At 41.9% G+C, this 15,148-nt stretch overlaps 1 protein-coding gene across 2 annotated transcripts in view; it reads left to right on the top strand.

The window, feature by feature from the left end:
• COL22A1 (collagen type XXII alpha 1 chain) overlaps positions 1 to 15,148 on the top strand; it is a 237,065-nt gene that overhangs the window by 160,455 nt on the left and 61,462 nt on the right. Inside the window, exons 24-29 of one of the 2 annotated variants that reach the window (XM_080381170.1) lie at positions 1,156 to 1,209; positions 10,046 to 10,099; positions 10,477 to 10,530; positions 11,512 to 11,565; positions 13,030 to 13,083; positions 13,495 to 13,530. In XM_080381170.1, the coding sequence (XP_080237296.1) occupies positions 1,156 to 1,209; positions 10,046 to 10,099; positions 10,477 to 10,530; positions 11,512 to 11,565; positions 13,030 to 13,083; positions 13,495 to 13,530 (306 nt within the window). The remainder of the gene's footprint in view (positions 1 to 1,155; positions 1,210 to 10,045; positions 10,100 to 10,476; positions 10,531 to 11,511; positions 11,566 to 13,029; positions 13,084 to 13,494; positions 13,531 to 15,148) is intronic. The other variant, XM_080381171.1, reaches the window with a different exon arrangement.

The raw sequence follows: 15,148 nt of genomic DNA, 5'->3' as shown, positions 1-15,148 counted from the left end.
CCTGGACATATTTCAATAAAGAAAAATAAAAAGAAAATTATATATGTGACTCTTACACATCTGTATGACCAATCACATAATCAGTGACATGAAACTTGCTTAATTATAGTATCCTTCTGAAAAGAAAAACAGTTTAGATAAGAAGCAGAAGTGAGGGAGAAAAAAAATATCACTTCTCTCTATCTCTTGGGTATTTACGTGACTCCTTTTGTACCCTCCTAGTATATTACTAACAACCTCAGAAGTATTAATGTTTCACTTTACACATTAGGAGACGGATGGATTATTTTTACAAGAAAGCCGAGTCAAAAAAATATGTGACTTGTCCGAATTAACACAGCAAGTCAACTGCTGAGTTGAGAAACAAATCCAACCTCTGCTTAACTCCAGTGCTTCATGCATCCTTATTCCAGCCTTTCTTCCTCATGTTCTCATATAGGACTTTTCCCCCTGTGAATTATTTGAGGTCAGACTCATGGGGAACACAGGTACTGCAGCATCCATATAGGTAAACTTGTCTCGGGGTGCATTCTAGGTCCTGGCTTATCCTTCCTTTGCACCGGCGAAGCTCTCTGGTTCCTCTGGAGGAAACGTCTTTTGCTTGCAGAGGAGGCAGTGAGCTCTCCTCCTTGGTGGTAATGGCAACCCTAGTTAGAAATGTTTCCTGGCTTAGAGATTTTGAATCTAGTAGCACTAGAGTTGCTACTTTCTTTCTTAATGCATGAAACAGTGCAAGGAACACAAGGGACACTGCTTGGCTTTGTTGTGGAGGGGTGAAGGGCTGGGCTGCAGCAAGGAAAGTGCCTCTCAGCATGTGTCCACACTTGGTACCTCCCTTGACTGCATCTCAGCACTGTGAAATCTCTGACCCTCTGTTGGGAGCACCCAGGTGAGATGGCAGAGTCTAGGAGATGCCGTGACGTGCATGAGAGCAACCCTCATCTTTGGGGCTGTTGTCACATTCTGGGAGATACAGACCTGTCAAAGACAACTGGAGTTTGACATCCAAATGGTGTCTGCTGCCTTCATTTCTAGCTTTTGGGTTTTGTGTAAGCACAAGATGGTGATTTACCAGTTTTGGGATGAAAGACTTTTGAAAGTCAACAGCAGGCTTTGCCCTAGTGTCTAATATTTGCTTCTCTGTTGAACATACAGGGTAAAAAGGGAGAACCAGGATTCCCAGGAATCAATGGTCTGATCGGCCCTCAGGTAAGCGATGGTTTCTTCATTTTTGTATAATACGTGGAAAAATATGCTTTGTGGCACCAGGTGACCTGAAGTCACAATGGTAGCGTGCTCTGACCTTGTTTTCTTCTTATCTGCACCATCTTGGAAGTTGGTGTTTCTTCTTTACGGGCCAGATTAATTTACCCTGTTGTGATTGAGAGAAGTCTGCCTGTCTGGCAGCAATTACTTTTACCTTTCACAGTTTTTCAGCATCTTTAAACAGGAACATAAGGAAGTGTTTGGTATATGGTTTCCCCATTGTTTGTAGATAGAGCAGTATTGTTCCAGAGGAGAAGCAGTGATATGCCGTTTGCAATATTTAGGACAGTGTCTCAGCTAATTTTCAGCTGTGTGAATTAGCAATTGCAGATATACCTCTGTGCTGCAGTCTTGAAGGAAGAAGCAGTTTAAAAGATACTTGCTATTCAGAAAAGCACACTTTGAGCACAAGACTTTCTGTGGTTTTGATTCTCACACTTCTACTTCGGGAGGGATGGGTGTTGGATTGAGGGGACAAAGACAGAAGCTTAAAACGAACTGTTTATTCTCCCCATGAGGAAGGATGTCTTAAGTTAATGACCCCTTAGCTCCTTTTTTTTAAAGCTTTTGGCAAGTTAGTGCTCCAGTTGCACCATCTGTAGCATCATAAGGGCAAAATAGTGTTTTGTATGCTAAGAATCGTTAGAGAGGATTTGGCTTCATCTTGGGTTAACCCATTCTGCCCTGTATTACAACACTGACATTTGCCTCTGGGTTGGTTTCTTGCTGATTTTGTAGCCAAATTCAGCTGACCTGAGTCACTTTGTAGAGTCACCCCTGCAAGAAGAAAAATATCTGTGGGAATGTTCTCAAGCAGGGAAGATGCAACCTCACTTTAAGCTGACCACTCAAGATAAAACTGAACGTTTCATTCATTCCCGTTTCAATAATAAATTAATAAACTGGGTCTTGGCTTTGAGATTTTGTTTCAATAATTGCTTAAGTTTTGTGCAGGAGTAAAGACCCTCCATTACTACAGCTGTTGGTGCCGTATTTCAACAAACAGCACACTTCTAGGCAGAAGATGCTGATTTTTCATTTATTTCCATTGGCAATCTATGCCCTTGCAACCAGGAAACATGAGCTAGAAATGGTTTCTGTGGCAGATGTTTTGTAATGAGCTGTTCACGTGTCTGTAGAGGATGTCAGAGAGGCTATCCAAGGGCTTGTGACCAAGGGGCGGTGATGCCCCTTCTGTCCAGCCAGGAGACTTGCCCTGAAAAATACTACTTGGCACTGGTTTACATATTTTTAAGACTTTTTCTTTGGTATGGTATCTGGTTTGCAAGTATTTCGCCAGCAGCGTTCAACAGGAATGAAGACAGTATTTCTAATGGATTTAAAAGATTTTGTTGGTTTTGTTGTGTGGTTTTTTTTTCCGTTGGATGCCATTAAAAGGTCCCCCCAAGCCTTCTGAACCTTTGGGAGAGGATTTTCCTTGCTTTTGGGGAAAGATTTTTCTCTGTGCCTTATTTCTAAGGTATCTGACACTATCCATCCAAACAATATCACACTTGCTCAGCTTAAGTTCCCTGCAACTTAAAATAAATATTATGCATGTGTTAGCAATTTTATAAATGTATCTGAGAAAATTACTGACATAGCATTAAGTAATTTTCCTTTCTGCACAGGCTAAATAAAGTTAGCAAATTTTATGTTAATTAAAACCACATATAATGCTAGCCCCATTGAGGGATACTTAAATTGACTGTTCCTCTAAGCTAACTGTAAGAATGGAATAATATTGTTCTTATTCCTGCAGTGGCACCCTGTTCTGGACATGTTATTGTAGATTTCCATATTTCTGTTTGGAGAAAGTGCTTACGTTCAGTTTGTGACAAAACTACTTTTCAACTTCACAGCACTTCTCATGACATTAGATTTTTTTAAGCACTTTATCAGCATTTTTGTTTTCTTAATCAGACTATGCTCCAAAAATACCCAAGAAGAAAAGTGATTTCCTTATGCTTTAATTACATCGATATTCATCCAAGTCATGTACAGGAGTCTGTGTCACTTGTTCCTGTGCTATCTCCATGGTGCTGAGGGCCAACTGATTTGAGCTGGCCATATGCAAACTAGATTAAGACACTAAAATAACCTCCCTTTCCTCTGCTATTTTATATTTAAATACACTTTTGTTTTCTGACCTGATTCCCCCCACTGGTAGTTGTATGGGCAAAAGGAAGGAGTGAATATAGGAGCTGTAGAAGGTACATTGTGGCTGGAAAACTGCAGAAAAGACCATCTGAAGTTATTGTTGGGCTTTGTTAAAAAAAAATAGTTGCTGTCATGCTCAGTCTGATGAGAAGCTAAAGAAGGATCAGGCAGCTGTGCAAGGGAACCAGCCTGAGGGCTGCTCTGGAGCTGGGTCAACAGCTCCAGTGATGAACCGCAGCTGGGATGATGTCAGTCTGACTCTCAAGGGCCACTGACTGGGTGTGCTCACATTGAAGAATTAATTTAAGCATCAAACCCTGAAGCAGCAGCTAGGAGGCAACTTCTCAGCTAGCCTGGGGACGTTTTGTTGCAATAAGGTAGTTTGCTAGTTTTGCCTCTCTCCTTGCACGCACCAACTCAAACTGAACTTTAATCCCAAAAGATTTTCGATTGCTTTTTCCTTCTAAGTCAGCTGTGGTTGTGAACCAGTCCATGTGCTTATTTGCTTCATGTTGTCCAGTCAGCACCACCAAAAATGAGCATTTATTTTCTAGTGACCTTTAGAAACAGTGCATCTTGCAACATAATCAAGCCATGGAGTAGATACTCTGGGTCTTATTTCCCCTCTGGATATGAATGATTTTCCTGCAGCAAGGACACAGACTTCTGAACTCATAATACGTTTATGTTGTTATTATTTATTTGTATTATTTTAGTTTCCAGGAACCTTGATCATGGGCCAAACTTCAATTGCAGTAGACTGTTCAAATACAGACTGAAAAATGAGCATTTCAGTTGAAATAGTTGGACGGGTATCAAGCACTGGAAACAATGAGGCTATGCATTTCTGCATGGTCATCTGAGATCTCGGTGTACCTTGTCTATCCCATCATCTCTTGATAGGAAGAGTTCAGAGAAAGGGTTGAACGCAGCTGATGAGGTACATTTGCAAGTGCCTTTCTAGGCATGAGGGGTATCCCGAGGAGGAAGATCTGCAGTTAGGCCGTGTATGCTAAGTGAGCCATGAAGACTGTGTTCACAGGTCCAACAGAGACAGGAGCTGATGCCCCAGTGATAACGGAGAGCTCAGACACTCTGAGCTCTATCATTGAATTACCGGAGCTGAGATTCGGCTCCAAATGCAAGCACTTATTGGGTTAATGATGATGCAGGTGTCTGAGGTTCTCTTGATGAAGATTCAGTTAATATCATCAGTGGACCCTGAAGCCCTCCTAAAGCAGGTACCTGCAAATGGTCCACTGAGCCACTGTCTAGGTTCCCTGAGCTGAGCAGGTACATGCCGTCTGCCTGTGAGATAAAACCAAGTCAAAACTCTGAGATTTAAACACAAATGCCATACCTCACACTTACAGTATCTCTGGGCTGTTACTGAGGTTTGCCTTATTCTAGATAACCTGGTGGTGTAACTAAGATCTGCAAGGAAGACCAGTACAAGCTATACTGTTTATGGTTGTGGCTGGCAGTGATTTAATTAGCATAGACTTGTCTGTAGAGTGTAAACTCAAGATCAGCTTTTAAGTAATTCAGGAAATAAATTGTATCCTCTGAAATGCAGGGTGTCCTTAATGTCCTTTCTATAATGCAAGGTAATAGTGCAAAATCTAAGGAAAGGATACGGGCCCCAGCTGCAAAGCTCTGACTGAATTCAAACTATGCCAGTGCTGCTTGAAATTGGAAGATAACTGCTCAGAGCTATCTTTAATAACCTATACCTTTAATACAGGTTACTAATAGGTTTAAAACCCTCTACCTTTAATGAAAATAAAGAAGAAAAAAAAGTCTTCACCTGTGCTGTTCACTAATAGTACTGAAACAAAATACCATAGCGGAGTTTGTTATTGTTTTTCTCATTTGCTGCACTGACTCAGTAAACCAAATAAAAATTAACACCTAGGGAAATAAATATTCCTCTGTAGACAAAAGAGATCATGTCCATATCTTACTCTAAGTGATGGAATTAAACAAATACAGCCTTTCACTGGAAGCAAGAAATTCTCCTGGAAAGACTGCTACGTACAAAGTAAAGTTTATTCAGTACTTTTACAGAGCTAAAAAGACAGTTCCAATATTTTTTTTGAAAAAAACCCCGAAACAACGAACTTTATTTTTTAAAATAATCTTGGGACGCCAATTACAATGCCACCTGGTGATATAACTGGAGACCTCATCAGCTTATGAATGATGGCAGTATCACTGAAGCTGACTGTAGAGCATGCATCATGGGTAAATGCTCAGATCTGTTGGCTCTTTAGGTTTTTGGTTTTCAGTGTCATCATCAGTGCCTTTTTCCATGTCCTCTTACCTTTGCCTTGGTTTGTATGGCAGCATTTAAGCAGAGGAAGGAGCAATACGGTGCTCTAATGCAGCATTACTGAAAATAATTCACAGTAGTTTGGCAGGTGGATACTGTAGTGCCTGGGGTGAGAAATGAAGAGCAGATTTGAGGAGCTGATCCCAGAACCCACTCAGATGCAGCAGAGAAGAAATGGAGAGCTGGAGTAGCAAGGGGCATAGTGAGACACGTGCGCTGTTCCGCAAAGCTATCTGCAACAGCCTTATTTCTGATGGGAGAGAAGTGGAAATACAGGGGAGTCAGCACAAAGCCAACAGGAAGGGTCTGTGGGAATTTTCTGAGAGGTGAAATTCAAAGAGTAATTGGTTTGTGGCAGCAGACAGAATGCTCTTGCATGTCCCAGAGGTTCTTCTCATTCATAAAGCTGTCACACGGCCTAAAAAGCCCAGACCACGCTCTGTTTTGATGTGGGGTAAGGTCTCGCCTAAGCCTTTCTCATAGTGTAAAAGAACACAGCCATCAGCATGGAATAATATACAGAAAACATGTCTGCAAGCTTTGCCTCCAGAGACAGGTATCTGGAAAAGCCATCAGACTTCAGTTTCAATCGTGGAATGACATTTGTTCACCTCTGTCTAGAACATAACCATCCCTTCTTTCATGGAAAAGAGATTTTGGCCAAGCAGCCTAGTGATGTAGTCACCGGAAATGTTTTTTGTTCCTTTACAGAGCTTCCTTAGGGAGTGCAGAACCTAAATCTTAATCACTCTGCCTTTCCCAGCCTGCCTTTCAGCAAGGTACACGCTGGAAGAAGAGCGCATCCTTTAGTGGATCCTGGAGGACAGACACAGCTGTTCCTCCAGTATGGAGAGTATTGGATTTCTTTCCTGAGAACTGTCCCTGCATTGCATTGTCTAAGGAACTGAGCTGGATGAAACACACGCCTGAAAAAATCCACAACCCCCAATGTTTTTAAAGATGTCCTACTCCATGACACACACCCTCACCTCTACACACTATTTGGATTTTAATTAACATTTGAAACCTTTTTGTTTCAAAACAACAGTTTGAAAATACTTTGGTTTAAACACTTTGATAGAAGATCCATGTTTTACATTTGTTTTCCAAACTGAGTTTGCATAGTCCTGTTTAAGAATAAAGTTTTCATATACAATTTTTTGCTTCAGCGTGTAGGAAGCACACATCAGGGTCTTTGCCATCCAGAAAAAAAAACCAAAAAAAACAACACTCCATGATTATTTTCTTCTAGATCAGTTTTAAAGGGACAACACTGGGGACTGGATTTGGGACAGGGACTCTCATCTGTATAATTCATCAAATGATCTCTGAAAAAGGTAATGACTTAAATCAGGTAGTTTAATCTGGGTTCAGTTTCAAAAAAGAAGTAAAGAAAACAGATGGCATGAGATTTTGGGTTCAAGCATTACAAGCTGTCTGCTGCTGCTGTTTTATGGGGTTTTTTTAATCACAGATAAATGCTTTGCTTGGTTCTTTCTAAATAGTTAAAAATAGTCCTTGCTCTGAAGTATGCTCAGAAGTCAGGAGAAAGGGCTACGATAACAGAAATTTATATACAAGTGAAACTGATTTGCTCTGGACAGTGGCAGAAGGGAGGTCTCTCTGAAGGATAGCCATGATGTATTTATGCAATTTCCATGCGATTGTGCCATTAGATTTCTCTGTGCAACATTTTTTCAGTGCAACATGTGGTGAAGCTACATGAGTAAACCAGTCTTGGGCATGACGTCCTGGATGATTGCTTGCATGGAGAGCAATGAAATGGAATTATTAGCGGCAGTTTAGGCTAAGGATCGGTGTGCTTCCATTTCAAGAGTTATAGTTACATGAGGTTATTGTGGTCCAGAATATAGAAAGTTTAAGAGAATAATTAGAAAGTGTCTTGTATAATGAGAATATCCAGAGTTACTAGGAGAAATAGGACAGATGAGAAGGCGGTTTCTCATGTTTCAGGGATTAAGCTGGTTGCTGAGAGATGTTTGAGTGAGACTCTGCTTTTAGGCCAGATTGATGCCTGTCTGTACTGTGCGGGTAACTTGTATCATACCTGGGATTGCTTGGGCTGAGGCTGGGTCCTGGCTGGGTTTTTTCACCACCTTCTCGATAGAAGCTCCCTGTTGTAGGGCTATGGAGAATATGTATTTTGTGGTGGGAGTTGGTTCAGTTATTGGCAGAGAGAAAGAGAACAAAATTAGGCTATTAAGGAGGAATCAATGGAATTGGTAAGGGAAGCCTGCAAAGGTAAACTTTGCACTTTCTTTCCTGCACTTACGCATAGTCCCCTATGCTGCTGAATCATTTGTTGCTGTTTATCTAAAGGTACCTTTGCCTTCTTTCCCGGGACTGCACCCAGACTTCATGGAAAACCCTTCTTGGAGCCCATATCTTCTGCAGGGCCTCTCAGCAGTACCATGCAGAGGTGGAGTAAGGCCAAGCAGAACTTCCATGTCCCTGGCACCTGAGGTCACTCCATCCAGTTGTGTCTACAGTGGTCTTTTCTCTTGTGCTGGGCTAATTTTTACTATTGATTATTTTCTTTGAATGGAGAAACCTTTTTTAAGTGATAGATGGTCTTGACCAGATGTCTCCTGATATGTCTAGAGCTTCTTAACTGCAGGGCCCTCCTGCAATAGCAGCTGAACCAGCATCCTCAGAAGCCAGTGCAGGGTTCCTCAGGAATTATGTCAGCAGCATCAGTGCACCCCGAGGCACATCTTTCTGGGGATTTTTTAGTTGTGCTCACAGCTGAGGCACTCTACAAAGCTTAATGTTGTTGGTGGGATGGTGCCATGTCCGTTGTGAGTTGCAATGAAAGCAGATGTGGGAGGCAAGTGCATCTGCAGGTCCCTTTTTTGGTCTCTTTGCCCCATCTATTGGTGAGAGACCGTCTTCTTTTCTGGCTGAATTTTAGAAGTGTCTTTGAAAAAAAAACACTTATCTGCTACCTCCTCTGTCAAACCATGCCACAAATAATTCCTTGTCCTCAGTTTTTGACACTATTTTCTTCTCTTCAGCTACATTTTTCCTTAAATGTGAAATGCTAATATTGATCCATGACTCGTAATACCTTAATCATAAAACCTGTGCTTTGTGATATTGAATGGTGACAGGGAAAATGCTGGCTGCCCTATTTCTGTCTTGTTTCAGTTCTTTACATAGGGTTTGGGGCAGGGAGGGTTGTTTGTTATTTTAAGTACAAACACACCAGAACTCCCCCTATGTTGAAAACTGGAGATGAATGAAATCATCATGTTAGAAAGGCAGAAAGAGCCAGGGTAAAATTTCAGTTCAGCCATATACCCATTTCTCACATCCATCCTCATGTTGTTAGGTCCTGATCCAAAAATGACACAAACACTTGCTTCATTCTGAGCACAGGAGAAATCCTATCTTGTCTACCGTGAAAGCTGGAAGTAACAAACACCTCTGCATCTCAAGCAACCTGTTGAGATCTGTCGAGTATGGAGACAAATTTCTCAGCTAGGAAGGCAAGTTTAACAGTTTGTCCAATGCACAAAAGTAAATCCCTCCAAAAATCGAATGGCAATTGAAAGAATATTTTCCCTGAGAGAAACAGCTGTTGCAGGGAGATGAGTAAGAAAGACTGTTAGGACATTTCCAACAGGAATGTATGCATTGAAGTATGAGTTTGTGAGGATCTTTTACTATCAATGAGATTAGTGTAGAGCACTAGAAGAGTGGTGCATTAGTTTTAAAACACTTGATTCATTACATTGTTTCTCCATACAGTTGGATTCATATTTTTACATCACACCATCTCCACATCGCTCCCTGGACCACCACCCCCACCCCTCCCCGCAAAAAAACCCAAGCCAATACCACAAGCCCGTTCCATTCATTAATTACTTAATTAATCTTTTTGCAGAGGTAAATTGCTCACTTTGAAACAACATTAGTCAAAATTAAATTAGGCTGGATGCTACGAGGAACCCTTCTGGACAAGCTCTGTGTTGTACGTTACCATCGATGGCCTTCAACTCCTCCATCTCCTGTATGGGAGCGGAGGGTGGAGCTCACCTTGTAGCAATAGTAATTAGTGGCTGGCAGGAGATCCTGTTCTGCTCCTGAGCATGGGTCTCCTGGAGCTCAGTTTGGCATCTTGCTTTTTTTGGACAGAATTTAATGAAAACGAAGCTCAGTGCCTTTGCCTGTTTCCAATAGGGCTGCTAATGCACAGGGGAGGACCTGAGGCTTTCAGACGCTACCAGAGAGTTTGGTAAACTGGTTTTGCTTCCTTTCTCATAGGGACCTCCAGGGCCCCCGGGCATAGCTGGACCCCCTGGACCGCCTGGAGCACCAGTAAGAAAAAAAGCTTGGGATGGTTTTTTGTTTGTTTATATCAAGAAGTAAAAACAGCTTGGGGAGAATTTTAGGCCATGGGTTTCGGTGGGAACTGAGTTAGGACCACTGGCAACGTGTGTTTTCTTCTGTATTTTCTCCCTGGAAAGCCACAGCTGGTCCTAGAAGACAGCTTCTCTGTGCTGAGAGTTGGAACCACGTTGTTGCTACCTGGGGATAAGTCAATGTCCACAGGAGTCCTCACGGCAGAGACCTGACTGCCATGGAAGGGAAAATTGCATTTAAATTGAAAGCAGTGACTTCCAGTGAGGTTTCTGCAAAAGACAGAAATACTGATGTGTTTTTTTTTTTTCTTTTCTTCTGATTTCATTTTTCAGGGACTGCCAGGAGAAATCGGAGTTTCTGGTAAAACTGGACCACCGGGACCAGCTGTAAGCATCAAGGAACTGCTGCTCTTGTCTCCATGCTCTCCATGACTTCAGATACTTTAATACTCAAGTCTTTGCTTCATTTCCTGTAGCTTGTCTGCATGCAAGGTTTTATCGTGGGCTCCAACACCGTTGTCTTTAATGTAGACGTTAGCCTGTGATGCCTTTTGTGAATAAGAATTTTATCAGATGCAGCTCCATTTTTCCTACATGCTGGGACCATGATGTTTTCTTTATATGATACTTTTCAAAAGTAATTTTGCATTTGGCAAGATATTGTTCTTTGAAACCTGGAGTTTCCTGAATCAGGCCAAAGAACTCAGAATTAAAATCTCAGATTTAGCAGAGCATAGCAATTTCTGTTGGCTGTTAAGTCAAGAAAGGTGAGTTATGAAATACTCAGTATTAAGAAGTGCCACCTACAGCTTGCAGTGTTTATGGATTTACTGACACTCCAAAACAGGACAAAACTTTTTCTCATCATGTTAAATGCATTACAGGAAGACATTTTAGTTCTTATCTTGCTGAACGACTCTGTCACTATGTGTCGTATAATTTAATTTTAGGAGTCTATGTATTGTATAAGAAATGACCGACATTTAGAAAGAGAAATAGACTTAAAAAAGCTTTATAGCTACAGATAAGATACTTTTATAGAGAACGATAAGTAATTTTTAAAGTTATTTAAGAATCCACGTTGCAAAAAAGCGCTATCCTGTTGTTTCTCTGTAACAACGCTGACATCCAGTGGTCATTCACCAAAACTGGGATACTGGGAAAAGCTGAGCGCATAAGCGTTGTGAGAACTGCTGTGTATTTTGAGTCACAGTAGTGAAGAAGTCAAAACAAAATGCATGAGATAGTTCTTCTTTTTCTTAAGCTTACCCGAGTGGCAAGAGGGACAAACTGAGCATTCTCATGCTGAGCTTGCTGTTAATGATTTAACAAACAGGCATGCAGAGCTTACGATTTTCTCTTGTTTAGGGGTTGCCTGGCAAAGATGGATTCAATGGGCTTCCCGGGCTTCCGGGTCAAAAGGCAAGTGACACCACCTACACTGGTATTAAGCTACTTAGCTGGGCAGCTTAGCTGGGTGACCGGGAAAGGGGGGGAACACCTCCAGAGCCAAACACAGCCTCATCAATCATACATCACTGAGCTACTGGTGAAGCTCCAGAGCCAAGTCAGCTGGTGTGATCGCACTGTACTGAGTCATTGTGAAGATCGAGCTGGTTGTAAATACAGCAGGGATGAGAGATCCTCTTCCAGTCTTCAACCACTGCATCCTATTTGGCAAACCCAGTTGAGTGTTGCCAACAGAGAAGCTTCTACTGTCACTCAGGAAAGCCATTGACACTGGTAAGTCAAGGCATGTGTCCAAGGCACAAAAAAGGAGAACTGTGGCAGAATCCAAAGATGATTCTTTCGTTCCTCCCTGAAGGGCTGGAAAGAAGAGATGCCATCCTGCTAAGGCTTTTGTAGGTCTCTGTGCAAGAAAGATGGTTCATTATTTCCTACTTCTTATGCCCCATTTGAAAGCTTCTCCAAATAACGGTATAGGAAGCATTGTCTCCTCTTCTGTCTCTGCAGTGGGAGAAGGGAGATAGGAGATTCAGAGGTAAGAGACATTCTGGTTGACTTGCAACCACTGTGTAAATAAGTATCAAAGAAATGTGCCATATTTTGACTAAAAAGACCAAGCTAGGCTTTGGGGATGATGTCACTATATTGGAATAAGGACAGCAGCTCTTAACCATATGCTGCCTTGGATTGCATTGGCAGTTGTTGCCTTGCCTGTGATACATACATGTGCTATGACCTCTGCGTGTTCCAATAACACACTACAGTTATACTTGCCTCTCTCAGCTGAGTGCACTGAGTGCCTGAGCCCAGGTCTAGCAGAGTCCCCAGCTCCCATTTATTGATGAATAAAGGTGAGGAATTTGGACCCTATAACAATTTTCTGAGGCTAAATAAACTTTGGATTTTATCTACAGCCCTGCGTTGTACCTACTGCACTTCCCAGCTATGTAGCACATTTCAGTTTTATAATCCACTGCAGTCTCTGGTCTCCTGGCTGACACCACCTACACTGAAAGTTCCGTTTCCAAGTATTTACCTAAGAGGCCCAGTGGCCAAGGTTCCGATCCCACAATTATTTCTTTTTCTTAACAGAAATAACATAGGCTTTCTAACCACATATAGTTTGAAGAAACTGAACGGAGGTTTTGTTTTTCAGGTAATTCGCTGTGGACGTCTTTATGTAACTGTGGTTGACTTTGTGTTATTCCAGAAATATTCCAGCGGGGTCATTGGTGCTGGAGATGTGATTGCAAACAACACTAGAATGGAAAAACATTCTAGGATGCATATTCTCACATGGCTTCATTTACATCCTCAGGCTGACACTGAGAATCTGAGTCAAAATACTCCTCACTGTTGCCTGCAAACATGCTGCACTACCAGAGGAGTTTGTATATTAACTTCTCGTGTTCCCTGCAGGGGGAACAAGGGGAGAAGGGTGAGGAAGGCTTTCCTGGAAAAGCCGGCCCTAAGGTAAGGAATTTTATTTCATAGTTTGCTGTAGACATTGAATCAATCAAGGTGTGACTTTGGAAGGTCTTATACTGAAGTCAGGAGGGTAGGGCTTCTCTAAAGTTGGAGGCGTACAAGGATGAGCAGATGTAGCTCATTGCCTTTCAGAGTTCATGGTGTTCCAAAATACCAAACCCTGTTTGATGCTCCTCTCTCAAGTCTACATGTGTAGGGTGATGTGACCTGGCCCTTGCATTGTCTCCCTGTGGGCTGGATTCTCAAGCCATCCAGAAGGCAGTTTCAGTGCCTTATGGGGAAATAGGTAGAACAATATAAGCCAGGACAATAGGGGACACACTTTACAAATGAGGAAGTGTTCTTACAAAAGGGTCAGGTCCTTGCAATGTTAAAGCCTTGCTTTTGTTTTTCCAGGGTGAACCAGGGAGCCGTGGCCAACCTGGTGAGCAGGTGAGCAGGAAAAATAGCCTTAGCAGCAAGGCCTACCTGTCAGAGCAATGTAAAGTGACCACATGCAATAAAAAACCCATTTGTCAGTAATGACATCTGTGCATGTCATTTGCATCTGCAATTGAAGATGCTACAGATGAGTGGGTGAGACTCCTGGTTGGACAGAGAAATGCAAAAACTCCAGAAGAAAAATGTGCTGAATCCAGCTTTTCATTGCATCGTGGAAGATTAGGTCATCTACTTCCTGGTGGATAGGGAGGAAAAGGCAGTCCAAGTGGCTTAAAAGTGCTTGTTTGCCTTCACACCTCAAATTAACCCAGGATACTGGTTCTAGAAGATTAGGAACTTCTAATAACTATGCGATGCAAGCGGTGATGCTGTCATTCCTAAGTTGTAAATGCTTGCTGGGAAATACCACCAGATGACTGTTAGAAGTTACACACTTGTCTTAGTCTTTGTGTATTGGGATTCGGGTTTCAGCAGACAACTGCTGAAAAGTCCTGCAATTTTCTAAAGCACACAGCTGTCTACAAAGTCCAGTCAGGACCACTAACCGTAGATGTTAACATTGTCATCCACATGCCAACTTTCCAACTATAGTATTAAAAACTGTAGAAAAGGAACAGCTCGGTGCAACGAAGGGTTAGACCCCCAACCAAAGCACCGCCATGCAGTCTGGACCGTCTCCCCACACAGGGCTGTTTTGAATTCTAATATCACCTTCCAAAACACTTGCCTCTCGCTGTAGTGTGGTGGTATCCACACATTTCATAAATGTTCTCTTTTCTGTCACCTCAGTCATAAATTACAATATTGAACACTGCAGACCCTCAGAGGACTTTGTATATCCTCCGAATTTGGCAGGAAACAGCTAATAACAGGGGTGTGAGTGTAGTTTCTTCAGGCAGTTGTACTGTGCTGCATTTCTGTAGTTTGCTAACGAGAATGTCATGTTGACCCATGTCAGATGTCTTATTAAAGTCAGGATACACCACACAAATTCTTCCTTCTTGTCTGCTTCATTATCGTATCAAGGGAGGGAACTGGGTGGGTTTGTTATAATCAGTTTTTAACAAATCCATATTGGCTGTTTTGTATTATCTTTCTGTCCTTGAGCTCATACAAACTCATTGATGTTTTGCTTCAGTACCTTTCCAGAGGCCAAAGTTACACCACATGTTTTTTATTTTTCCTCCAAATTGTCTTTTCTTTCTTCTTTAACGTTAGGCCCTCTGTTTGTCCTTATGATCTCTGGGGTCTCATCATCAGCCAAGATCCTGCAGTAGCTCATAAAGCACCACTCCCTCTGTCACCAACTGTCACTTTCTTTAGCATTCTCCAAACATTACCTTGATGTTCCTAGTCATACTTGGTCACTGCAGCATCTTGTTCCTCACCTGATTTCTTCTACAGACTTATTGTACCTATATCATGATAATGTTTGGAGTCTTCCCATATTTCAGTGATAATTTCATTAAAGCGGGGATCACCTTTTCTTGTTCAGTATCTGTACAGCGCTTAGTGCATTTGGGTCCTGTCCGTGACTGCGATCCTTTGTGATATTGCACTACAAGCGCAGATAGCAGAGTAATTATAAATAGGAAAACATGTATTTTCA

Source organism: Falco punctatus (genome assembly GCF_963210335.1).
Source record: "Falco punctatus genome assembly, chromosome: 3".
NCBI classification, from domain to species: Eukaryota; Metazoa; Chordata; class Aves; order Falconiformes; family Falconidae; genus Falco; species Falco punctatus.
The sequence above is the reverse complement of the archived record's forward strand: the minus strand, read 5'-3'. Positions and strand labels throughout refer to the sequence as shown.